The sequence below is a fragment of the Homalodisca vitripennis genome, chromosome 4, assembly GCF_021130785.1.
Source record: "Homalodisca vitripennis isolate AUS2020 chromosome 4, UT_GWSS_2.1, whole genome shotgun sequence".
NCBI classification, from domain to species: domain Eukaryota; kingdom Metazoa; phylum Arthropoda; class Insecta; order Hemiptera; family Cicadellidae; genus Homalodisca; species Homalodisca vitripennis.
Genome location: NC_060210.1, coordinates 175,087,285 through 175,114,889, shown reverse-complemented (window position 1 = coordinate 175,114,889; position 27,605 = coordinate 175,087,285). Strand labels below are relative to the sequence as shown.

The 27,605-nt window shown below is 31.7% G+C and overlaps 1 protein-coding gene across 1 annotated transcript; it reads right to left on the bottom strand.

Moving 5' to 3' along the window:
- Window positions 1-17: 17 nt before the first annotated feature.
- On the bottom strand, window positions 18-27,256 carry LOC124360695 (dephospho-CoA kinase domain-containing protein). The gene is made up of 4 exons (XM_046814524.1): window positions 26,771-27,256; window positions 14,890-15,093; window positions 3,631-3,718; window positions 18-770 (listed from the first exon to the last, which is right to left on the bottom strand). Exons 1-4 carry the CDS (start codon window positions 26,880-26,882, stop codon window positions 470-472), a joined length of 705 nt encoding a protein of 234 aa, XP_046670480.1. The 5' UTR covers window positions 26,883-27,256; the 3' UTR covers window positions 18-469.
- Between the last annotated feature and the right edge of the window lie 349 nt (window positions 27,257-27,605).

Genomic DNA, 27,605 nt, shown 5'->3' with positions numbered 1-27,605 from the left:
GTCCATTTAAAAAAATCTAGACATTTACTTTTATTTATTTAATATTTTACAAGCATATACATATAATTAATTTTCTATTAGATAAATATCATAAGGTTTTCTAGACAAGCCATAATGTATACATTGGTAAAAACTGCACTTGCACTATTCATAATGCCTCTCAGATTATATAACACTTTGAAAACAGCAAAAATTAATAAAAAAACACACATTTCACATTGAATGGCTGCATGATGCTGTAAAAGAATAGAACCATTCCAGTAAAGTATTTGTCAGTGAATTGTGAAATTAAATTAATCAGTGTCTACAAATAATTACAACCCTAGGGTTAAATTCCACTGACTTTAGTATTCTTTAAAATGTTATTAAAAAAAGTACAAAATACCTAAGTAATTTCTCCAATGTTAGTTAATTTAGAATCATGAAATTGGAACAGTCATAAGTCAGAACTTACACTACATGTGTTTTGTTATGACATTATTCTATTCTGATAGAATTTTGTGCCAAGCCAGATTAACAAAGACACAACACCTGAGCAGAACAGTCCAGCAATCAATCTTAGCTTCCAGTGATGGTTGCTGCTCTTGAGAGCTGCCACTACCTTTGTTACTTGGTCCCTTGTGTCTTCTATACTCCCTGAATTTTCTATTACGTAGTGGGCTTTTGAACATTTTAAATCCAATCCCATCTGAGCACCAATTCTTTTCTTGGCACGAGTTTCAGTCAGATTTCCTCTCTCTATAACCCTTACAAGTTGGATATCTTCTTCGCTGTAATACAAACACAATATACATTATAGCACACATAAAAACAATACACACATTTGAAGGTTTCTATGCCAAGATAAAAATTATCTCTATGATGTTACAAACATTTAGAGCATTGTCTGCTTCCAAAATAGAAAAATATAAGCCTTTGTATTTACAGAAATGTTCATAAACATATACTTCTTCTGAATGAAGCCTATATTAAGAACTATATAGGGTGAGACAGACTACCCTATGATGTATAGTTGCTGAACTGCAGTTTAACGAAAACACCCATATTTAAACTGTAAAGAATTAGTGGAAATAATTTGTGATGCCAAAAAATACCCCAAATTTGGGAGTTAGTGGTGATTTTTTAAAGATTTTCAAATGTAAAGGTAGGTCAAGCTGTACCTCAATTTAAAGGTCTCACTGATCAGTTTGAAAAAAGTTTTAATTTATTTTGCTTTTTGTGTACAAGTGTAGGGTTGTCCAAAAGTTCAAAGTTGTACGGTATCAGTTTTATTATTTTTTTTTTTTATTACTGTTACCTTGTTAAAACTTTTAACAAATCCAAATTTCTATCCAATGTTACCAAGGAAGTAATCTTTCTAAAAATAAGTTGTAGTTACTTTACAGCACATTTCCAATTTAAAAAATAGTTCAAATTTAGGATATTTCAAAACTCGTAAAACCTAAAAAATTAAAATAGCAAAATATGACTTTTATTACACCTATCAATAGCTCTTTTAAAAGCTAAAATTTTCCAATTTTAAGTTTGGCTTTAACTTGGATGGTTGAGAAATAGCACAAAAAATACTAATTTTTACGTTTTGTTGCATGTAGTATGTTGTTCTTCTTCCTTTGCTCTTAGGTTATTCAGTGGTGTGTACTATATGTTTTCAAAATACTTTCAGTATTATGAGAGGTTTTGTATACTAAAAATGTGAATTACGATTAAATTTTAACGTTCATTACGATTGATCTATTAGTGACCTGTGATGGATTTGTCTCATAACAAACCAAATAGCAATGCTGGACAATAACAAACACTCCGCAAAATGAATTTAAGGAGTGTTTCCGGAAGTGGGAGGGGCGTTGGAATAAGGTAGTGGCTTGTGGAATGGAGTACTTTGAAGGGGACAAGATTGCCGTTGCCGCCGAGTAACGTCAGTATGCCAGACGTCAAGGTCGGATACTTTTTGGACACACCTCGTACATTTTCAATATGAATCTAACTTTTATACAGTTTAATATTAAATACATATTATGTAATCTTCAACGTGCAATGTAAAATAAATTACATAATTTTCAAAAACCTTTGTGCTGTCTCCATGTTTCAGATAACTGTATTTTTAAAATTTAGACATAGGTCTACAGTTATGTATAAATCATTTGTTAATGTAATTCGCTACATAGAGGTTTGCATTCAGGTTTAAGAACCCCTTTATAACGAATATTGACCGCATTTATCCTAAGTATAACTAACCCTGTTATTGAGAATCTCCTAACATAAAAAAAAATTGTTGGACCCTTGAGATTCATTATACTAAAGTTTTACTGTACATTTACTCCACAAGTACTGTTTAATTGCTTTTGCACTCTGACGGTCAATAAAGAAACTATTAAGAAAGCACATGATAGAGTTTTACCAGATCATTTGAAACAACATTATCGCTTTCTAATTTTTCAAAGGCATTTTTCAAGATGCGAAGGTAAGTTATATTATATGTTCAGTTTGTGTTTGAGTTGGTATGACAGGAAACAGTTGTATTAATGATTATGACAGTTTATCATATTTAGATTAGCTTGAATGCATAGTTCTGAGTTTAGCATTCACCAGTTTGACTTTTCTGAGGATGATGACGATTGCGATGCGGATCCAAATAATTAACCAAGGACCAGATAAATTAATCATACAGCACCTAACTTCGCTAACTATCACTCACTCAAAAAATACTAAAAGAAGTGAACTTTGTTGTCAATAGTGTATAAAAATTCTCTTATGTTAAGAAATGTTTTATTTCACTGTCAGAATATTTCAAAGATAAGTAAAAATTTATATTTCTTTTGTTCCTAGTAGCCCATTCTCATTTCACACCTACCCAAACTCTTTCAACCCCAACATCCTACAATTTTACTTCCGCATACATAACAAAGTTTCCCACATTATCACATATTTTTAATATGTTTTCATATGTTAACAAAAACAAAATGCCTTCAAAAACATCAATTATTATTTGTATAGCTAATCAAATAAACCCAGCAGTAGGTTATAACAGCACAATTTAAAACTTAACATTTAATAAGGCAGAAACTAAGATGACAACGTACACTTGGCCTTAAGCATCACTTTAACATTTAACAATGTTTGAAAATGAAAATTAAGGAAGAAAGCAATAAGCAATATATTGTTTTAACAACTAGTAGAAGTGGTAAAAGTAATCATTTTTCCTAGAGAAAATCATTTTCTAATTTTCATAACTAACAGAAAACATTCTTCTATCTTATAACTTTTTACATATACAGAGTATAAATATATAAGTAAACACGGTGTTACTGATTTTTTGTTTCACTGAACGATGGCAAAATAATGTCTGAAAAAATCCTGTTTCCTTCAGAAATATATAATTATCCATTTCTGTAATAACAGATTAGGAGGAGTAAGCAAAGTACCTTAAAAGTAAGACAAAATATGAGTTTCTTTTTGAAAAAGTAGATAAAATATGATAGTTGAGAATTTAAGAAATCATTAAGTTGTGTATGAATTGCAAAAAACTATGACTGACAATTAGTTTACACTTCCAAACAAATACTATAAATTTGAACAAAGCTATTCTAAAAGAAAATGTATTACCAACCATTACATTACAATTTTACTTACCAGGTAACTACAATTATTTTATAAAGATACTCAATCATACTGCCTGTTTCAAATAATAACGGAAGGTCCATGACAACAAACTGATGACCTACAAATACACAACAATGAATTAGTTTTGTAACATTTTAACATTAATTCATATCTAATACATTATTAGTCCTGAGTTAAATTTCAGAAAGAAATTAGGATTTTGGAATATTTTAATTATTAATAACTTAATTATACTTGTGTGGTAAGTAGCTTATCAAAATGCTTAACATATTATTGCTGCTTCAAGGTTTAGAAAATGGAGTTTATTACTATTTGCTTTTTTATAGTTTTGTTCTCTTTGCTTTCAATATATTTTATGATAATTTTAAGAGACCAATAAGTACAAAGTATCAATAAATATTTGACTAGCAAAAGTTGCCTGATGATGAAATCTTTAATTCTGAAAGGCCTTGTAAAAATAAAATAAATATTGGGAAATGTGTGATGATAAATTAAAATCTCTCCAATGCTCCAAGAAATGTCATTTATGTCAATAAATAGTTTCTTTGTAGTAGATTAAAAGTTAATTTACATTGTTTTTCTTTATTTTCATGTACAGAATTTTTTAAATTTCTGTGTTAAATTCGTTGTTTAAAGTGTGCTATTGATGATGGAAGGTTTAAATGGATAATAGAATTTTGGACATTCGCCATTATTACATGTTACTAAATAGTTATCTTTTGTAACATATAATAATTACAAACATGTAGAAAAGTTAATTCAAAATAGAGAAAACAAGATTGTTCCAATGAAAAATATTGTTGCATTTGTAGCCAGCTGAATGTGACAATATCTGCTGATACCACCACAATTATCCTGTATATAACGATTGCAAGTGTACAAAAGTTAATTCAAAACAGCGAACATAAGATTGTTCCAATGTACAATATTGTTGCATTTGTAGCCAGCCAGCTGAAAGTGACAATATCTGCTGATACCACCACAATTATCCTGTATATAACGATTGCAAGTGTACAAAAGTTAATTCAAAACAGCGAACATAAGATTGTTCCAATGAACAATATTGTTGCATTTGTAGCCAGCTGAATGTGACAATATCTGCTGATACCACCACAATTATCCTGTATATAACGATTGCAAGTGTACAAAAGTTAATTCAAAACAGCGAACATAAGATTGTTCCAATGAACAATATTGTTGCATTTATAGCCAGCTGAATGTGACAATATCTGCTGATACCACCACAATTATCCTGTATATAACGATTGCAAGTGTACAAAAGTTAATTCAAAACAGCGAACATAAGATTGTTCCAATGTACAATATTGTTGCATTTGTAGTCAGCAGCTGAATGTGACAATATCTGCTGATACCACCACAATTATCCTGTATATAACGATTGCAAGTGTACAAAAAGTTAATTCAAACAGCGAACATAAGATTGTTCCAATGAACAATATTGTTGCATTTGTAGCCAGCTGAATGTGACAATATCTGCTGATACCACCACAATTATCCTGTATATAACGATTGCAAGTGTACAAAAGTTAATTCAAAACAGCGAACATAAGATTGTTCCAATGAACAATATTGTTGCATTTATAGCCAGCTGAATGTGACAATATCTGCTGATACCCACCACAATTATCCTGTATATAACGATTGCAAGTGTACAAAAGTTAATTCAAAACAGCGAACATTAAGATTGTTCCAATTAACAATATTGTTGCATTTGTAGCCAGCTGAATGTGACAATATCTGCTGATACCACCACAATTATCCTGTATATAACGATTGCAAGTGTACAAAAGTTAATTCAAAAAACAGCGAAACATAAGATTGTTCCAATGAACAATATTGTTGCATTTGTAGCCAGCTGAATGTGACAATATCTGCTGATACCACCACAATTATCCTGTATATAACGATTGCAAGTGTACAAAAGTTTAATTCAAAACAGCGAACATAAGATTGTTCCAATGAACAATATTGTTGCATTTATAGCCAGCTGAATGTGACAATATCTGCTGATACCACCACAATTATCCTGTATATAACGATTGCAAGTGTACAAAAGTTAATTCAAAACAGCGAACATAAGATTGTTCCAATGTACAATATTGTTGCATTTGTAGCCAGCTGAATGTGACAATATCTGCTGATACCACCACAATTATCCTGTATATAACGATTGCAAGTGTACAAAAGTTAATTCAAAACAGCGAACATAAGATTGTTCCAATGTACAATATTGTTGCATTTGCAAGCCAGCTGAATGTGACAATATTTGCTGATACCACCACAATTATCCTGTATATAACGATTGCAAGTGTACAAAAGTTAATTCAAAACAGCGAACATAAGATTGTTTCCAATAAACAATATTGTTCCTTTTGTAGCCAGCTGAATGTGACAATATCTGCTGATACCACCACAATTATCCTGTATATAAACGATTGCAAGTGTACAAAAGTTAATTCAAAACAGCGAACATAAGATTGTTCCAATGAACAATATTGTTGCATTTGTAGCCAGCTGAATGTGACAATATCTGCTGATACCCACCACAATTATCCTGTATATAACGATTGCAAGTGTACAAAAGTTAATTCAAAACAGCGAACATAAGATTGTTCCAATTAACAATATTGTTGCATTTGTAGCCAGCTGAATGTGACAATATCTGCTGATACCACCACAATTATCCTGTATATAACGATTGCAAGTGTACAAAAGTTAATTCAAAACAGCGAACAGCGAACAGAAGATTGTTCCAATGGAACAATATTGTTGCATTTGTAGCCAGCTGAATGTGACAATATCTGCTGATACCACCACAATTATCCTGTATATAACGATTGCAAGTGTACAAATGTTAATTCAAAAACAGCGAACATAAGATTGTTCCAATAAACAATATTGTTCCATTTGTAGCCAGCTGAATGTGACAATATCTGCTGATACCACCACAATTATCCTGTATATAACGATTGCAAGTGTACAAAAGTTAATTCAAAACAGCGAACATAAGATTGTTCCAATGAACAATATTGTTGCATTTATAGCCAGCTGAATGTGACAATATCTGCTGATACCACACAATTATCCTGTATATAACGATTGCAAGTGTACAAAAGTTAATTCAAAACAGCGAACATAAGATTGTTCCAATTAACAATATTGTTGCATTTGTAGCCAGCTGAATGTGACAATATCTGCTGATACCACCAATTATCCTGTATATAAACGATTGCAAGTGTACAAAAGTTAATTCAAAACAGCGAACAGAAGATTGTTCCAATGAACAATAATTGTTGCATTTGTAGCCAGCTGAATGTGACAAATATCTGCTGATACACCACCAACAATTATCCTGTATATAACGATTGCAAGTGTACAAAAGTTAATTCAAAACAGCGAACATAAGATTGTTTCCAATGTACAATATTGTTGCATTTATAGCCAGCTGAATGTGACAATATCTGCTGATACCACCACAATTATCCTGTATATAACGATTGCAAGTGTACAAAAGTTAATTCAAAACAGCGAACATAAGATTGTTCCAATGAACAATATTGTTGCATTTATAGCCAGCTGAATGTGACAATATCTGCTGATACCACCACAATTATCCTGTATATAACGATTGCAAGTGGTGTACAAAAGTTAATTCAAAACAACGAACATAAGATTGTTCTAATGTACAATATTGTTACATTTGGAGCTAGCAGATTGTAAATGTATCTGCTGATACAATAATTGTTACCCTGTACTTAAAAATCGGTTATATAGTCATGGCAAGTATGCAGGAAGTCTTCCTGACGTTTTGGTATCTGTTTAATGCTTGGTATTTATAACTCCTTTTTCAGAATTAGTCTCACATGTCTTTTCTCTGTAGGTATCACTTCTTCTGGACCCATTGTGATTCACAGAGGCCACCATTTTCCTGATAATAATTTAATTCTTCTTCAATATTAAGAACTGGTTTGTATGTAGATGCAAGATGCTGAATAGATACAGTGACTCAATGACATCAGGAAGCATAGCTAAAATTAGCTTGAATCAGGTCCCAATTTTTCAACCAAATGGTCATATCTTTATTTCTGGTTGAACTTCTTTAAGACGACTGGTGCAGGCTTTGTGAACCAAGTGGTCATAGCATTTCAATTGAATTGTTTATGAGGATGAGGGAATATGAGTTTATAAGATGTAGCATTTGCTACAGTACAGATACAAGATTGTATAGAATGTAGGGTAATGTCTCCACACATTCCCGTTGATTTAAGTCCATATTGTTTGATTTCAGTGCTAGCACTACAGTATTCCATATGATTTTAAATAACCTTTTGCATTGACTCTTTTCTCAATATTTGTAAGTTCCTGTGGGTGGTTCCAACTGTACCAACAGATTTTATGAGAGAAAAAAATTTGGTTCAAAAGTAAAAAGATGCATCTTGAGATGTACCAAGAAGGTAGATGTACCAAAGAGTGCAAGATTCTTGAGATGTCTGACTACAGTTTGCGTTGAAGTGTTGGTAAGGGAAAGGTGAAAGAGCAAGAATGCTAATCTACAACAGTGAGAATGTATTTACTTCCAGATTCTATAGGAAGAGGTCTCTTGAAGTGTAAGTTCAACTTGTCAAAAGTGAATGTAGCCTTAACTTAGTAAGTTATCCCTGATGCTTAATAAATCTTGGTTTAAATTCTGAACCCAGAGAACACGTATTGATGATTTGTTGCACTTATTCCTTGTCCAGTAAGTTCTTGGCATGAATTCAATGCATCATGGCAGTTATCCCTCGGTACACAGATCATAGTAAGTCAGTTTGTTATAAGTCAATAACAACAGAAATGCAAGACAAGAGTATCTGTGGGGGTGTTATCTCTCCAGAGATGACAGTCAATATCAAACTTGAAACATGATAGTTTTAAACACTATCACATGATTCTAACACTTACATTTTGCTTATATACAGTATACGGAGCGGCTATGCTTTTGATTAATAAGGTCCTTGAAAAGAACATAACGGGTTGACTTACCAGCCTAAGTGTAGCTTCAATAGCAAAGTTTGAGGTGCCTTATATTAGCAGTAAAGGGTTAATCATCCATAAATGCACTTGTTTAAGCTATATTTGTCTAGTTTCAGAGATTTAACCCTCTGACTGCCCTTAGTATTTTCCTTAAACGCCAAGCCATTTTTTCAGTTTTGCAAGCTTTCTTTCTAAAATTTATAAAATAATTTTTACTGGAGACCTAACCGTATTTGCTATTATTTTTTTCACAATGAACAGTATAATACAATGATAATACGTAACAAGGGAAAATATTTTCATTTGAATTTTTTACAGCAAGTGGGGATTTTTGTTTTGTTTTATGCACGTAAAAACGGATAGGAGTGTCTGAAAAATATTGTTAAGTATATCGATTCCCAGATAACCTAAAGGTCGCAGATTTAGTCTAGTTTCAGAAAATGTGTAATTTTGTAGGAGTCTTTGGGTAAATAAATTAGTTTTAGCCTGAAAATTGAAAGTAGTACAAGAAGCGTGGGTTTCTTGATCAAAAACACATAAATTTATAAAAATGTTAATAAATTGTTATAAAATGTAAACCTAACTATATTAGGTATAATTTTATTTCCAATAAACTACAGAGCACTGTAATACTAAATATTGTGAGAAAACCTAAGATTTTTAGTTTTCATGGTTAGTAGAAACCAAAAAAAGTGTTATAATACGTTTCTAAAAAAGAGATAATTACCTGAAAAAAAAAAAAACAGTTATTATAATAATGTTTTGGGGGTTTTACAAAATTTATATTATATTATATTTAATTCAAGAGTCAAAGCGCTTAAAAACCGAACATGTGTTTTAACAGACCATCGATATATTAGTATAAACAAATGCCAACATTAGCCAATGAGTTCAATATTTACATTATTAGGATTGAATAATAAATAAATAATAGCAAAACCTGCATGAGTTGAGGGTGGCGCAAGTCACGCATTCCGAGTCGGTGTAGTAAATTAATTGAGTTCAGTAGCATCATGAGTGCCTGAAATATGAGTAGGAGAGGGTTAAATATCTCAGCAGCTAGCTCCCTTGCTCAGAGTTTTGCTTTTTGAGACAGGTTCTATTCTTTCTGAAAAGGTATGAGTGGTTGATTTTTCTATTTCATATACAGTAGCTTAGAGACTTTTGAATGTTTTACAAGGATAATTGATTTGTGTTTGTTCAGAGTCAGGTTATATCTCTCATCAGTTGTAAACATTTTTCAAGAGTCTTGTCATGTTCTTCTTGATCCTTGTCATATATAGTGACATCATCCAAATAAGAGATGGGTTTTTTCTGTCATCAATGCAAGGGGAAGGGAAAATCATCTTTATCCTTGAATAACCAACTACCATGTAGCTAGGTAGTGCTTTAAATCACGTACTACAGCTAGTACACACCAAGAGGAGGAGATGAGCTTCATTATTCTTCAAGCAAGTTTTCACTCCAGATTCAAAAACATATTATCGTCTTGTAAAGTTCATCTGGACTTTGTGATGACTGGTTTGAAATCTTCTTGGTCAAATTCTACAACTGGCAAGTTGCAAATTTTGAGTGCTGGATTTTATTTGTCATATAACATTTTTGAGGTAAAATGATCTTCTAATAAATTAGACCAATGATTACACCTGGACAGAGATTCATGATAAGGAGAAGTGTGTTTTTGTACGAATGATCACCAACTTCAAGGTCGACCTTGCATTATTAGTAGGGCAGAATATTTACATTACACTTCCTGACAAGACATTCATATATGAAACCAAGAGACGATCCACTATAATACATTCAACAGAACGTCTCGACAAGAACAGTAGACATCCATTTCTTCAAGCTACTCGTTATCTGTTGCAATAGTTTTCATAACGGTTGTAGCCAACACTCATTACTTCAAAAATGCACTTGCTTCTTCTTTTATTGCATACTCCAGCAAAGTGATCATGTTTGGAGCAATTTGTACATTTGGATATTTTAGGTGGACATAACATTCTAGGAGATCTACAGCAGTAAAAGCCCTTTGGAGATGAAGGAACAGTTATAGTGTCAGTAGTGTATTGTGTTGAAGCAACAGTGCAGTTAAGAATATATGTGAAACAAAATTGCTGCTACCCTACTTCATGGGATCCTGATTGAAAGCTTCGTGTTAGAGTTGTTTTCTCTAAATTGCAAATGAAAACGTCATGTATGTACTCACTTTTCTATTCTGTAGCTGAGACAACTTCAAAATTGCAGTCTTTGCTTGTTTGCTTCAAGGTTTGCAAATATCAATCTGTGGACTCATTGGACTGCTAATGTCTTGTAGCCAAACAGTGGCAGACACAAATCACATTCTTTAGTTTCACAAACAATGTTTTCAAGAGTAGAGATCACATCTCCTTAGATAATGCTTGCAGCAATTTTGGAGTACACATTTGGAGTTAGGTGAATAGTCAGGAGTTGTAACTTTTCTGCAGTCTAAATGTCTGGGATGTGTGATGACAGGAAGTTCTCAAACATAATTTGATAATGTAGCCAGTGCTTGTCTGCAAATGTTTTGAGGGTTCTTTGTTAAATCTGCTTGTTTTCAAGTACTTATGCAAGTTGTAGAGTTCCAAATGATTCAGGAGTTTTGGTTTACTAAATTGTAGTAAAACCAAAACTAAAATGGTTTATGTAGCAGAAACATTATAACAACTTGGATAACTTTATTAAGAACAAGTAGTAAAAATTAAAAAAATGTACAAAAGATGGATCAAACCAAAGAAAACAAGGATTTTAATGTATCAATTTTATTGTTTTAGTAATGATGTGAATGTGACAGGATCACCAAATATCACCATACACAGTTAAATTATTATATAGAAAAATACATGCAATGTAAATTATAAATACTCTTGGTCAATTTTGGAACATCCTAATTCATTGTCTTACTTTACCGGAGTAATTACTGAAATCCCTTTTTTTAATTTAGCATTCAAGCCATTTTCCAGTTTTATGTAAGAATTTCAAGCATAAAGATGTGAATAATTTGACAGGAACCAAAATACAATATCCACTGCAATAGTAATTCAGTATATAAAATTATAAAATGGGCTTCAAAAAAACTTTTTCAGAAAAACATGGGTATATTTTTAAGTATTACATATAAAATGTACTATGTTTAACTTTAAACGCCTCAAAAAACTTAAAACTATCCCTAGCCATGATAAAAAACATTTATTTAGACCCACGGCAATGCAATTTTAATATATAAATGTACATACAATTTAAAGAGGACATTTTTACACATCTCTAAAAAAACTAAAAGATTTTTAAAATTAGCAATGATTTGTTTGTTTATAATAGCACAGCATACACATAGCAATGCATGAACACAAATAGAGCAAATACAAACTACAAGTTTATATTCATTACAAAGACATGAAAATTTATTAATTTGATCATTTATATATGGTTTTACTTACATACATAATCAAAAACACATTCTCTTGGTCAGTGGTTTGCATACTACCAACCAATTTGTCTTTCACAAGTACATATGAAGCACCAACATAAGCTACAATCGAACATTACTAAAAAACACTATAATAATTCGTTAAATAGATTATCTCTCTACGCTTAATTGTACACAAAGTACGTAAATTATATGTTTTAGCAGTTGGTAATTGTGTACTGACGATCAGGTATCGTCCGCAAATAGACCAGCTGATTCATGAAGATGCATACACGTAAATAAGAAAATTGTAATTGAAAGTAAATTATTTACAAAGCTGTGATAATTTCAAGATTCAAGATTCAAGATCTTTATTGGTCTTTAAACACATTCAATAGTGCAATGGACTTCATCAAGTTACTAAAATATTCTAAACTAAAACACTAAACTAAAACTAAAAACAAACTACTCAGATTCTACCTACTCAATCCAGCCTACCAGCAAATATATACCACCAAATTTGTTGGTCTTTCATATGTTTAAGTAAAACAAAACATTTAATTGGTCAGTAATAGGCTTACTGCTGATCAGCTGTTGTCTGGAAATGAATGTTGTTTGATACACAAACATAAATAGAATATACAAATTTCTAATCAAATACTGTTTACAAAGTAAACAGCATTTCCTTATATTGGTTAACTACCTTCAACTCTCTACAGCTACTAAACAACAGTTTTACATACACAACAAAGAAATCACCTTGGCTAAGACATTACCATTATTTCTCATTATGACTGTTCACCAGTATCAATATACTACCATTACAGACAGAGAAAGCAAAGCGCATACCTACTTTACAGTTGAAATGATTCATTGCTTACTAATTTGTTGTCATAAAGAAAATTTCACCTGCTATAGTTTTGTTCTATGTTGCCAAATAGTGATGGTTAACCTAATTAATTTATGCTTAACCTTTCACGAATGTCTGACATTTCAAAATAAAATCGGACTATAACATAACCTCAAATCTCCAGTACTAACTACAGACGCCAAGACATGACGTTTAGAAGTGTAAAATGTGTGTTTTTGTTCGTAAATTTCAGCCACGGGGCTGTAGTATCAGTATCAGAACCGCTGTTACAGCAACAAGCATGGGCGTTCATTGGATACTACTCTTGCATCAAAAAGTACAGATAAACCTTGTTTGAACATTGACCACAAACTAACTAGTTGAGTGAAAATCATGGAAGTTAAATTAAAATGTAACTTGTTTATTTTTGTGTCTAGAAATCAATCAAATTGTTTACAAACATTAAATTTAAGTTTTATGTCGGTAAGAACGAATAATGGTACCTCTTTTGGCGCTTTTAAACCAGACCACAATTTCGAACATTCATAGGCAGAAAAACTTGTAATCCTATTAAGTTTTATACAAGATACTCGTATGTACAATAGTACTAACTTAGAGATTGAAATTTTAAAATTTCAGAATTGTATGGATAAAACTTGTTGTCGAACCAGTTGTTTGTAAACCTTTTTAACTTTTATTCTCAGCCGGGTTTGGTAAAAAATATCAGCATTGGTCACGTTATTGAGCTTATAGTCATAATTTTTGTTAAAAGGCAATTTATTTTTGTAAGCAAAAATTAAAACTATAGTTTTTAACAGCACTTTAACTTAATTAAACAGATTTTGTTCATTTGCTGGGGCTGGTGCTTACTTGGAACGCGTGAACCGTCAGACAGTTGAGGGCGGTGTTGCAATGATCATGCACGGTCAACTCGCGCCCTTAAATGTAAGAGGAAGCCGTAGTAAATTATATATTGTTTTAATATATTGGACCATTTACCATCAGGTTTTGCATACAAGCTTTAGGCCTCCAATGGCAGTTTTATCAATTAATAATTTAACTTTCAAAATTGTAGTTTAGTAGTAGAGCAACAAAACCAGTACCTTCTTTCATTGTTACAGACACAAAACTTGGTTATTGTTTATAAATAATTTGCTTTATACGTCTGGATGCAGAAATAAACAAACTTAAGTTTGAAGAAACTTCCATAATTTTAGCTCTATTAGTTCGTTTGTGGTTAACTTTAAAATTTGGGTATCTATTCTTTTTGATCCGAGAGTAGGCAGGCATTTTCCAACCAGACAGTTTCTCAACCAGTAGCGTGGCACAGTGTCTATCTAATATTTTATATATTTAAAATTAAATGCGACAAGAAAATGTATTGTCTTAGTATCATTGGAAAACAATATTTGTTTTGCTGTAAACGGATTTTCAAAATTCTATATACTTTTCGCTGTTAGTTGTTCTTTGTCACTTTCGTCGCAATTTTGAGAGAGCATTTCTAAACAGCATCACATTTTCTCAACTCATTTCACAAAATGCGAGAAATGCGATCACAGCTTAAACCCTACCACATATTCCTTTTTAGTAAAGAAGTCTTATATATTGTTTCCAAATAAATTAGACCACTCAGGAATTCTTTTGCAGTGAATTTAGCTACTGAATGAATTTTCTGAAAATCTATATGCAAGGTATGATATGTGGGTCAAATGATCCAAAAACATTTTATTGATTTAAATCGTTAACAATTATGATGAAAATTAAGTAAATTTTAACGTATTTGATACAAAAAATCTCTAAATAATGCACTTTGCTACATTATATTGCAAAAAAGGAAGTCTAAACAAATATGTCTACACTGCAAAACTAAATAATAATAATAACATAATTACCAATATCCAATAAAAAAGAGGATAGAAAAGATGACACGGAATGAATTTCTTTCTGAATCACTTACCTTGAAAAAAACATCTAACTGCTGCCCAGAACATCTCTTTATAAATTTCTGGATGAGTAATTTCATTTAGGGTTCTTCTTTTATTGACGTCATCAAATATGATTTCACCTAATATGTCTCTATTTAGTTCGCCTGATGGATAAAACACTTCATCACCAAATTCTTTCTTTATTTTCTTCCATGCTGTTCTACCAGGTTCTACAACTGAAATATCAAAATTTTTATTCCATTACTTTAATTATTATTCAATACTGAAAGGACTTAAAAAAAATTTATCTTTAATAAAAAAATCTATAGATTTTGAAATAATACCTGTGGGGATCAAGATTATTTATTTTATTTTCATTATTAGCCTATATATCAGAACTAACAATACTGCTACACCAAAATCATGTATCATATCGAGCAGGCCCTGAGAACTGTCAGTTGTTGTATATAAAAGATCTTTAATTTTACGTTTACAGTTCTGAACAATAGGCCAAATTCTCAAAAATATTACAAATGATTACAGAAATAATAATAATTCTGTAAATTGATTACAGAAATATTGTAATTGGTAACAATTAAGTGTTTTACAATTTTAAAGAAGGTTGTGTGAAAAAGTTCTTGTCTTTTTCTTGTAAGAAGGGTTCAACACTTCAATCTACTTCTACATAATGCATTACTACAAACACATGTTATTAATAGAAAATTTAGTTAGTTGTGATTAGTTTTTCAATATTTAAACCGAATCAAATACTCAATACAAGAATACCTTGATACATAGCAGGATTCTCGATACCGCAACCCTTTCCATTTGATTCAAATACCAATATTTTATTGCAAAATTATTGATAAAATTAACATTAGTGCTTATAATACACTTACAAAGAGAGGATATTTGATTTATATGCTTTTATCATCATATATATATATATATATATATAAAGAACATGCTGTATGTTGGTAACCATATCACCTGAGCTGGACCGATTAAACATTTTTTATATTTTAGTAATGATCAAAATTAGGGTTTTTTTTAATAAATCAAATCAAATCACTTTTATTTCCACACACAATGAAATGAAATACAAAATTAATAAATCTTTACATTTAAATGATAACAAATGTAGCATTTGTATATTATCTAATTCATATGAACATACAATAGTATTCTAGTAATACAATTCAAAATCTAAAATTAAATAATTAACATTAAATAATATAAAAAAAAGACTTATGTTACATAAATAAATCAATATAATGAATAAATAGATGAAATCTATATATATATAAATGAATGTTTGTCCTTTATGGAATCGTGAACTATTGGACCGATCATGATGAAAATTTGTACGTATATGTATTTTTCCACGGAGAAGGTTTATAAGCTATGCCCATCCCTTTCCCGATTCAGGATTCCGCCCCACTGGTTACAGAAATACCCATAAGAAATGCATTGCAGCAAACATATGTTAACGTCTTTTCAAATTTTTAATCAGCTGTTCTTTGTAAACATATATTACACTTATAGTTTTAAAGCATAGAGTAAGCTTAAGAGAAACGACAAATTTTGTTTAAACTGTTTTTGCAATCACTGTTAAACATAGACTTTACTATCCAGATAATACAATTCAAATTTGACGTAAAAATTCACCTTTAACTGCAATATTTATTTAATATAAACCATGCTCATGCTTGATCAGAAGAGTAATGCAGATATCATAATTACTATCTTACGTTGGCTACAAATATAAAGAATGTTATAAAATCAACCTTAGTTGTTTTTTTTGACAGAAGTATGGTTCTCAAAACTCCGTGTGTACATATTCTCTCGATCGAGACAACAAAGCAAGCTCAATCGTGGCATCGGAGATATAACTAATTTAATCTAAAATTTATTATAGTAAAAAAAAAAATTTACTAAGTAATATAAGGACTTCGGTTCTTAAGATTTGCGTGCGAAGCCGTGGGTAACAGCTAGATAGAGGCAGGAATATGGTACATACCTTCATAATACGCCCAAGAGGCTCACGATGGAACGACTATCAATTATCTCAGCAATGTTTAGAATGTGATAGAAAAAGAATAAGTGAATATAGTGTACTGTTTTCAACGGGAAATTGCGTGCGAAGCCGCGGGCAACTTTTGCAAAAAATTATTGAAATGCGCAGCAAAGCGCGCCGGGCCCGCTAGTATACATATATATATACATACATATCCACATCCATAGACGCATACCTAGTAAAAACAGCATTAAATTTGCTACATAATTTCTAGATAAATTCAAATAATGGGAAAAGAGCCTACATGGGCCTTAATGGCCTGTGCGTAGACTCGAGTTGAAATTGTTAAGATTCGAATTTTATCTCGAGCAGAGTGTAGATTAATTTTATAAAATTTGATAATTTAAAGAAGACATCTAAAGCAGAATAAACGACGGATATGACCTCGAATTCCGATAATCAGCAATATAGAGGAGAAAGTAGACAAAAACAAATGAAAATATTGAGTGAACAAAAGTTACAAAAAATAGGCTAATTACTTAAGTGAATGGATTTTATTATCTATAGTTTGAAGAGGAGAGGAGAGGGGACAATGCCGTCAGTCAGTTGTCAGACAGTCTAGGTCCGTCTGTAGTCAACAGAGATAAGTAACTGTATATAGATATTTGAATAATCAGAAAATTTGGAAATATGTATATTCTAGAGTTCCCACTGAAACAAGAAATTACTAGTGTTTCAAGACTAGTAGTCTACTGCTAACAGCAATGACAATAGTTTAAGTAACATTTAATATAATAGCACCTTACACACACGCACACGTGTGTGCGCGCACACACACACACACACACAGGAATCCGTACAAGAAGAACACACCTATACAATTTTGATAACTTACAATAAACATATATATGTCAATAGATATTAAATTAAGATAAACTAGCAACCTATTTTAGAGTTAACATTAACATAAAACAAATTATCACACAAATAAGATAGAAATACATAAACTATTGTAAAATTGAATCATCAGACAAAATAAAGTTATTTCTTTAGACCAAATACCACAGAATACATTAAATCTTTATATAAAAAACAAGGAGATTGTTATGCAAAGTAAGTTTACAACACCTTGAGTTATAAAGTGAATTTAGATCAGCTGGTGACTTTACAATAATGGAATTTATTCTTTTGAATGATGACTTAACATGAGACTGAGAAAAACCTTTTTTTGTCAAGAAATTTCTTAAAAAACACAACATTTGTTATAAAAGTTATAAAAACATTTTATTATTTGTGTTAAATTGGTGAATCTCGATTTTTGTAAAAGAACAGAATAGACATTTACTAGAGGATAACCATTTGAATATTGGATGGCAACCAGAACTCTCAAATCTTCAAGGATCAACATTGCCAGTATTAAATCCACACTAAACCGACAAGGATGACTGGAAGATGAATAAATGTCAATGGAACACACAAAGTAAAACTGGACTTGAACTCAAGTAAGATCTACCCAATTTATGATTCCAAATCTTTCAAAATTTAAACCTTAACATGAACCAAAACCTTTTCTATGTTGGATATATTTTTTTTATGTGCCCATGGCAGTATAATTCACGAAACCCTGTATCATACATGTGACAAACAAACTCAATAATAATTGTAAATCAAACGTTTATTTATTTATATCAATAGCTAGTTAAACAAGAGCAAAGAACAGTTAATAAATAAATAAAGCAAAAGAAAAATTAATACTTATAAATATAAATTATACTTTTGTAGAATTTTTTAAAATATGTTACCAATCTTTTTTTTAAATATATCACATGACAAAACACAAGTTGCAAATTATTTTTTAAACGTTAGTACCTTTTTGTGACATTTGAAGTTAGGGGTGGTATTTATTTTAGCCACATTACTTAAAACAATTTGAAACCGCTATTAAAAAATATATATTTATTTCTAAAATATTAGTCTATATTTTCATTACCAGAAAGAATTTTGTAATCAGTTACAAACCAGCACAAAACTTAATAACATGTTCAAACAATATTTTAAAATAGCCCAATTTGAATTTAGAATATATCCCAAATAGTCCTTCAATCTAGGGGACTGGGAAATATCAGGGTTTTTTGGGTGGGGAGGGGGATTACAACCTAAGGAAATGTAGGCATATGAAGAAGTGAAAACAGTGTCAATATGTATTATTGTTTGATACCATGCATCTTGTTATTAAAATATTTTTTCTGTTTTCTGATGGTCATATTTTGTTCCATACCTACTTTCAAGAAGTCAGGAATGTGGACACTGTTACATTGTGGGCAGGTGCATCCTGTCTGCTGCTTTTTATTTATACAGTGATGGATACTTTTGCTAGCTAACACTCCAGACAATATATGTAGTGGGTGTTGTATTAAGTTTTTTTTTTTCATTGAGTGAAGATGAAATTGAAAGTTATTATGCAGTGTTTAGTGGTCATGGAACATTACATTCTTATTGTATAATATGGTTGCCATTGTCATTTTGCTACGTAGAATAATATGCTTAGCTGAGTTTGGAGCAAATTAATCAAACCAATGCCAAATTTTGAAAATAATCTTGTGAGTTGTCCTTCCAAGCAGTCCAAGAAAGAAGTGTGCTGTTATCAAGCATCCAGTACACTACAAATTACTACTTTTGAAATATGCCTACCAATAAAGTAATTTGGTTCGACATTTTGGTTTCGGTAATTTAGATAATCATGTATATCAATAATTTGGTTATGGTGATGGCCGCTTATTATACTGCACCCACAATAACAATAATATTGAAATCAGTGGAATTTGACCCAAATGAAAGACGTTTTCATTAATTTAGACCTTGTAAGAACAAAAGTTCATATCAGGTTGACACAAGTGCCTCCGACCATGCAGCAGCACATCCGATGTTGCTCCACACTGATGGCAACAAACGAAAAACATCCCTTAAAGTAGTATTTATTAGTAAGAAATAAAATTTTACATAGTCTGATCATGAATCCCTCTGGCCTTTACTGCTTTTTAGGACACAAGACTAAAAAAACACAAATATTATAAATTCACCAATATAACTTCTTACTATCTTGCAAGAAAAGTAGTTCTACTTTAAATGTTATAATATTCGTTATTTGTTATTTCATTACCCGAAAACCTTATATCGGTTTGTTCAGAAAGACAATGTCAATAGGTTAATAACGCGAATCTCATTCCGATGTGCATAAAAATAAATTTGAAAATAACGCATACAAATTAAATAACTTTCAACAAACCAATAAATAGTGTAGAAAATCACAAGTTAATAAATAAGTAAAACTATTGTAACCATAACTTCGTATATAAGTACTATGTACACTAAAACCTCCTTAATCTGGCATTCTATAATCCGGAATTGCCTATAATCTGGCATTCTATAATCCGGAATTGCCTATAATCCGGCATCATCAGCAATATACAAAAATTATAGATTGCCTTCACAATGAACATTGTAAAGTAAGCAACTGGACAACTACTGCCAACACTCAAGAGCCACAAAGCGTCATGCTCTGAGCAGTGAATTTGAGTGGGCTAACCACTGTGACTGCTCGGCAACAAAGAAACCAAAAAATGAAAATCTCAATAGCGCTCTTTACACATGGTTTTCAGCCAAGAGGTCAGAAGGCAAATCTGTTACCGGACTTACGCTAATTGAAAAAGCAAAACTTTGAGCATGAATTGAATCTTGAGGAGGATAAATGTATGTTTTCAAGTGGTTGGCTACATACATTTAAGGTTAGGCATGGGATCTGAAAGTTAGATTTTTCAGGAGAAGCTAAGTCTGCTTACAAAGTTGCTGCAAATGAGTTTATATTTTTCAAGATTTCGTTGAAAAAAAATGGCTTGAGTCCATTCCAGGTACAATGCATGCACTGTTATTGTGCTGTTTGCCTAACTCCACTTTAGCTTGTCAAGGTGGCAAAAAAGTGCCAAAGGTTTTAAAATGAAAAAAGACAGGTAGACAGTGTTGTGCTGTGGGAAAGCGTCTGGTAATTTATAAACTTAAACTGTTCGTAATAGGCAAATATAATAACCCAGAACATTTAGGGCCTTACTCATCTACCAGTACATTATGTAGCTCAAAGTAATGCTTGGATGAATGCAGAACTGTTCAAAGAATGGTTTTTCCACCAGTTTGTACCATCAGTAAAATCTCAATTTGTCAGTTTGGGAAAACCAGAAGATACAAAAGCCGTTCGTTCTTTTGCTAGACAACTGTAGGCACATCCCTCTACCAATGAACTTACTTCTGGTAATATTTCTTTCATGTACCTTCCTCCAAATTTCACACCTTTAATTCAGCCCATGAACCAAGGCATCATTCCAAACCTTAAATGCAAGTACAGAGGCATTGAAGAATTCGGTCTAGGCTTTTTTTGTAGCTCCATACATGCTTATACCATAAGACATGTGTGAATTGATTAGTACAAAATAAATAGTGTTTAAGGTTTCAATATTACATACTCTCGACATTTGCCGTAGAGCGTAAAGACCAGAGGACATTTTATTTACTACATGGTCAACATGTTTATCCCAACTTAAGTGTTGTTCCAATATTAGTCCAAGAGATTTTGAGTTTTCTACTTGATTCAGTTTTGAATTTTCTAGATAAATATTTGGCTTTAACAGGTTGACTGCCAGTCCCTTTTTGGATGTCTTTGCCCTGAGGCCACAATTTTGGTAATAATGTAATTATGTATAAACTGGTTTTTGACGTGAAAACGTCTTAAATTAGGTTGCGGCTCGGAGTCACTCATGAAAAAGTGTAACGCCCGGTAACGTTACGATGCCCGTCCAGTGGGTCCGCCGCACGGGATCCGCACGGGATAAAGCAGATAACTGTGGGTCCGCCGCACGGGATAAAGCAGATAACTATGTTTATTCGTGAAAATGTGGAGTGCTTAGATTCGTCATTTACAACAACTACAACAATAAAGGTAAATAATTGTACACTGATATTTCATTATCGTAAACTATGATTGATTGATTAATTGTTAGATTGACACAAAAGTTGAGAAACTGAGTTTATAGGTTATGTCATACTATTGACAAATGTTGATAGTGTTAAGTAAATTATTAGTTTAAATCACTCTGCAATCAATCGTAATTCAGTCGATTGAGAAGAAACAGCGCGTATTGCTAGTCAAACATTTAAAATAACAAATTATAACCTCTAACCTGTCATAACAGAGCGACCAAACAAACGAACTAAACCGACCAATCACCACGCGCGGAGTTAGAATTTAACTGTGTTTAGCAAGAATTTCAAATTCCAATTTTAGTAAATGTTTTATTCAACTTTACCATTTACAATAACAAATTTTAATTAATTTCAAATTATGTACAATGTTTTAGTAAACAAAATATATTTCTATAGTTAAAATTTGTGCAATTCTTATTTTTATTCAATTCCTTGTTCCTATTGTGCAATTTAATAATATTCATATCAATAAATATTCTACCGAGAAAAAGACGTTGTCACGTAAAATCTTCGCCCGTAAAACCGACTTTACAGGCAACCATAATTTTTTTTTCATACATTATTAACTGCAAGAAAGTAAATTTAGTGACAATAAAAAAAATAATAATTTTTTAAGTGAGTACAATATTTGGTACTCATGGCCTGCGGGTGAAGAAAATATTTTGTATCTCCTGTATTGTATTAGAAGCAAAAATAACTAGAAATGAGAATATCCAATAATTATTTACAATAAAAGTGTTGGGCTAAATAAATATGTACTAAAAATCCATTTAAGAAAATCTAATATCAAAAATTTACTATGCAACGTTGAAACATACATCAATATAGGTGTAGATAAGTATACAAACTCATGAGACATAATGAATTATTACAATTGTCTGTTGTTAGCCTAGAAATTATCCATTTTTAAGTTGCATTAGTGCATTGTCCACAAGTACACATAACCAACAAATCTCTTCGACTGAAAAATAAACAAAGCAAAGTGCTAGAAACTGTCACATAACTGAAACATAAAATTACTTGCTAAAGACATAAAAAGCTTAAACATGTGTTTTTTTTTTAAGAAACACAATTCTAAAAAAAAAACACTTAATCTATTTATTGTTAAAAAAAAAACAAATAAATATAGGTCAGATTTTTCAGTGTGGTGAGTACCAATATGGTACTCACGGCCCCAGGGTGTAAACTACTGAGTACCATATACAGGGTGAGGCAGACCACCCGTACAGTATGTATAGCGGCCAAACCAAACGAGGTAGATTATGCATAACAACTTAAACCCCCATATTCCACCCCAAAGAATTTGGAGAAATTATTTTGAAATCTCTAAAACTCCCCAAAAGGGTAGTTTTTGGGGGGTAGGAGTGGTTTTTGGAAAATTTTCAAATGTAAAGGTATGTTGAGTTTTGCCTCATTTTAAAGGTATTTCTTCACTGATTCTTTTGATGCAAAAAGTTTGAATCTTACCGCTTATGTACAGGGTACACCAAAACGTTAAAAAAATCAGGGATTTGTGGGTAAATTTATTGCAACTACCTGCACAGTGTAGAGAGTAAAGTATCTTTTGTTTGTAACATTTTATAATATACATAGTCTAGATAAGTTTTTTATTTATCATTAATATATTAAATTTTTAACGTAAAACTAGCAGAACTATACTGTTATTTGAAATACCTATTACACGATTTGACATCTGTTTACAGTATTTTGAGATAGTCATGAATATTGAGGATTCAATACTCATAATATTGTGCTTATTATGCTGCAGCTCAAATCACTTACATATTCCATTTTAAAAATCATGGAATAATGTAAAGTGGGTGCCGACGTGAAATTGGCCACAGATTCCATCCATTGAAAGAACGAGTACCCGGACCTAGTTCTTAATTAAATCCTAACCTAGTTCATCAACTTAACCCGTACAAAATATATATTAATTTAATAACGTGAAGATAAATACTACAAATAAGACTTTAAATGAACAAAGACTACTTTTATGAAAATAATCGCCATTTATAGCAGTAATTTTCAGGACTATTCTCATTTAACAAGACAAGGGGTAGGGTACGATAAGCGGACCCGGTTTTTTATATCGAAGAATATAATCATCGATACCTAATATTCGCATATCGAATCATAGACTATCAATCGATATAAAGTATCTATAGTCCCCAATAACAATCATATGTTTTAAATTAAAATATGAATTTAATGATGTCACAAATAATAAATGAACATAACTAAAATTAGGGAAACTCATAACTTTAACAAAATTAATCAGAATGAGAACAATCAAATAACAAAACTCATAAATAATTAAGAAATGATAACAAACATTGGGAATACAAAATAAATTAGAACATAACAATAATTAGAATAGGAAACGGAAATTTGTCAAACTATCTATAAGTTTACGCCTGGGTAGCAATTTTTTACAGCTTTTAAGAAATGGTTGAACGCGTCCTGTTCAGAAAATCGTACCTCTCTTCTATATAAATATTCACAGAGGTGATCTGCGAGAAGGTCGGCTGGGATACCACTTCTTAGACTACGTTTTACGGCTCTCCACGAACTTTCAACTGCCTGAGTGTTGGCATCAGTTGCTGGGTTTAAAAAGTTTTCACTATGGTTGACAGTAAAATAGACAAAACCACAATCACTTAATCCAAAATAAGCTTTCCACATATCTGTGACTATGGTTGTTCCAGGCTCCACGTGTTTTAGTACGAGAGGAATGAGAGTTTTAGCATCTCGTTTGTTTTCAGGACAAATCTCTATCCTATACTTACCCCCACGTTTTTGTCCTTCTGGTATAGTTTCTATTAAACCTAGAATCCAGGTTCCTTCTACCAACCTCCCTTTGTTATTTTTACATTTTCCAATTTTACACTAATCAATTTCCACCACCACTCCAGGACCTCCAATCTTTTCTTCACTATTAAACTGATCATCTATCCAAACAAAACACACTTCCCTGCAAAACGACAGCCAGTCAGATATCGTACTTCTTGATGGACTGTGTAAATCCGAACTACACTCAAGAATTAAAAAATCGTAATTTGTCTGATTTCTGGAAAAGAAGTACATTAAAGTCACAATATTACGCAGTCCGAACTTTGACCCTTCAAAAAAACTACTCTTCAGTGCGTTTTTACTAAAATTGTGTCCACCATTACCTTCTTTTTTGCATCTGAAGACGACTATGTTTGCTCCTCTCACAGTTACATTTGTTACCTTTCCACAAATATCACATAATGGATTCTTAGGTACTAACCCAACATGTTGAAGCTATAAAAAACATGTTTTATCGTCTTTTAAAGCAGTTTCGTGAAGATTCCTAAGATTGACAGCCATTTTTTAATAAACAATGTTACTTATGTGAAATTTGAAATATTACCTTAATTGTATTATTTGAAAGTGTTTACAGCTGTTCATATAGATTATTTAAGTTAATTGTTAAAAATAATTAATTAGTATCGATTGGTTATATCGCTGGTTATGATTAAGTAATATCGTTTGCCAATTTCGATATAAAAAACTGGGTCCGCTGAACCCTATAGATGGTCCCGTACCTCAAAAACATACAAGCTGATTTTGATAAAACTTTCTATACACATTCAATACATGGTCTACTATACTACAATAAAAGCCTCATTCTTATGCCGCACCTATTTTTGGAGATATATCGATTTTACATGTCGAATACCAGAAAAACATATGGATGGCCGTACCTCAAAAATGTACAAACCGAATTTAATAAAACTTTCTATACGGTATATGTTATTACATGATCTACTATACTACAATATAAGCCTATTTTTGGAGATATATCGATTTTACATGTCAAATACCGGAAAAACATATGGATGGCCGTACATCAAAAACGTACAAACCGATTTTGATACAATTTTCTATATACATTTATTACATGGTCTACTATACTACAATAAAAGCCTCATTCTTAGGCCAAGCCTATTTTCGGAGCCACAACGATTTAACAGGCTTTGTGCTATTAAAACTAATCTATGGATGGCCATACCTTAAAAACGTAATTCATATGTCATAGATTGTCCTGACAACGAAGATGGCGCCGCATCCGATGACGTCATCACGAGGTTGAATCATGGTCACAAAAGGTCACGTGATGCCAGATGTGGATGTAGAACATGAAATATTGCTCCGAGCTTGAACAGTTGTTCCATTTTGGATGTTCTAGAACTTCGTTATTTCTCATTTCCACCCCGTCAAACCTTATATTGTTTTGTTCTGTAAGACGATTCCAATAAGTTAATAACGCAAAACTCGTATTTTGCCGCTCCGACCGTTAATGTGACAATTACCAAATCTTCACCTACGTAGTTTAGGTACGGTCATTTGTTTTTCTGCATTTGGCCTGTGAAATTAAGTACACTTTGTTCATGAAAACTGGCATTTTTAGTTAACTTATAGAATGCCTGTTAAGTGAATTCCATAAACTTTTTATTTGTTTTTTCTGTTTTAAAATAATAAAATTAATTTAGTTTTGTTAATTGAACTGGTTCAATAACTAGGTTAGTGGTAGTTCAGGAACTACATCAGTAGTAGTTCATGAACCAGGTTAGGCAGAGGTTTAGTTCTATTATGGATGGAATCTATGGGCAGTTTCACACTGCTAAGTGGCCCATGTAATTAGTACCAATATTTATATTGTTTATTTTGCTGGGCCTCGTGGAAATGCAGCTGAAAATACCAGCCAATAATCAAAGAGGGAATAACTTATGACTGTTAACCTATGTTATACTCTGTACATCTGCATTAATTAATTAAATATAATGTAGTAGAAATGGTAAATGCAATATAATATATGTGATGGCCAATTAACTTACTCTGTCTTGCCATTTTATCTGCATCGATAACTGGAATGCCATATTCTTGAAACATTTCACTCACTGTAGTTTTTCCAGTAGCTATACCTCCTGTTAGACCCACAATAAACATGGTTTCAAACTTTGGAAATCCCTTGGTTTCTCTTGGAAATATTAATATAATCAAATAACTGCAGGATTTAAACTGATAAGATATTATATGTTTGTAAAAAGAAAAGTACAACAAAAAGTTGTTAGGGTTTGTAAAAGTAATGAATTATATGCCTCAAACTTCCATTGCATTCCTTCATAATACCTAATTAATAATAGTCTTACTTGAACACAACAATATTATCACACTAAGTTCAACCAAGTTAGAATATTGACCGAGATAAAAGATAAGAAAAGATACAAATGCTCTGTAACTTTTTTATACCCTATTCACTAGTAAATATTTAAGTGCAAGTCAACGACGTCTAATCTACGAACGTAATCAGTAAGACCAGACTGAAGTTAGCAGACGGTCTATCAGATTCTTTTTTTTTCTAAATGCCTTACGGCTGACATGAAATTACACCATGAAGTTAATTTTCACTTAAAACATTTTTGCATTAATTTCATCTGCGATTGCCTTCGATCATTATTCTTCGATTAGGTTGTATGTTTCTTTTTATGGTTGTCAGAAATCAACTTATTTCCTTATATAATGTTGCGCCAAAACTGGATAATTTTTTTTTTAGTTTTTCTGGGGTATCGTTATCAGGTATTCCTCTAATTTGTTGGAAACACGAGTTCCTTGCATAGTCAAATTGTGGACATTTCATTAGTAGATGAGGGTACTTTGGGATTATACCGA

Coding starts and splice junctions, on each gene's coding strand:
- LOC124360695 (XM_046814524.1), bottom strand. CDS start 26,882: ATGTTTATTGTGGGTCTAACAGGAGGTATAGCTACTGGAAAAACTACA. Junction 3,719..14,889: donor AGTTAGATGTTTTTTTCAAG/GTAAGTGATTCA, acceptor GTGTATTTGTAG/GTCATCAGTTTGTTGTCATG. Junction 771..3,630: donor AAAATAATTGTAGTTACCTG/GTAAGTAAAATT, acceptor TTTGTATTACAG/CGAAGAAGATATCCAACTTG.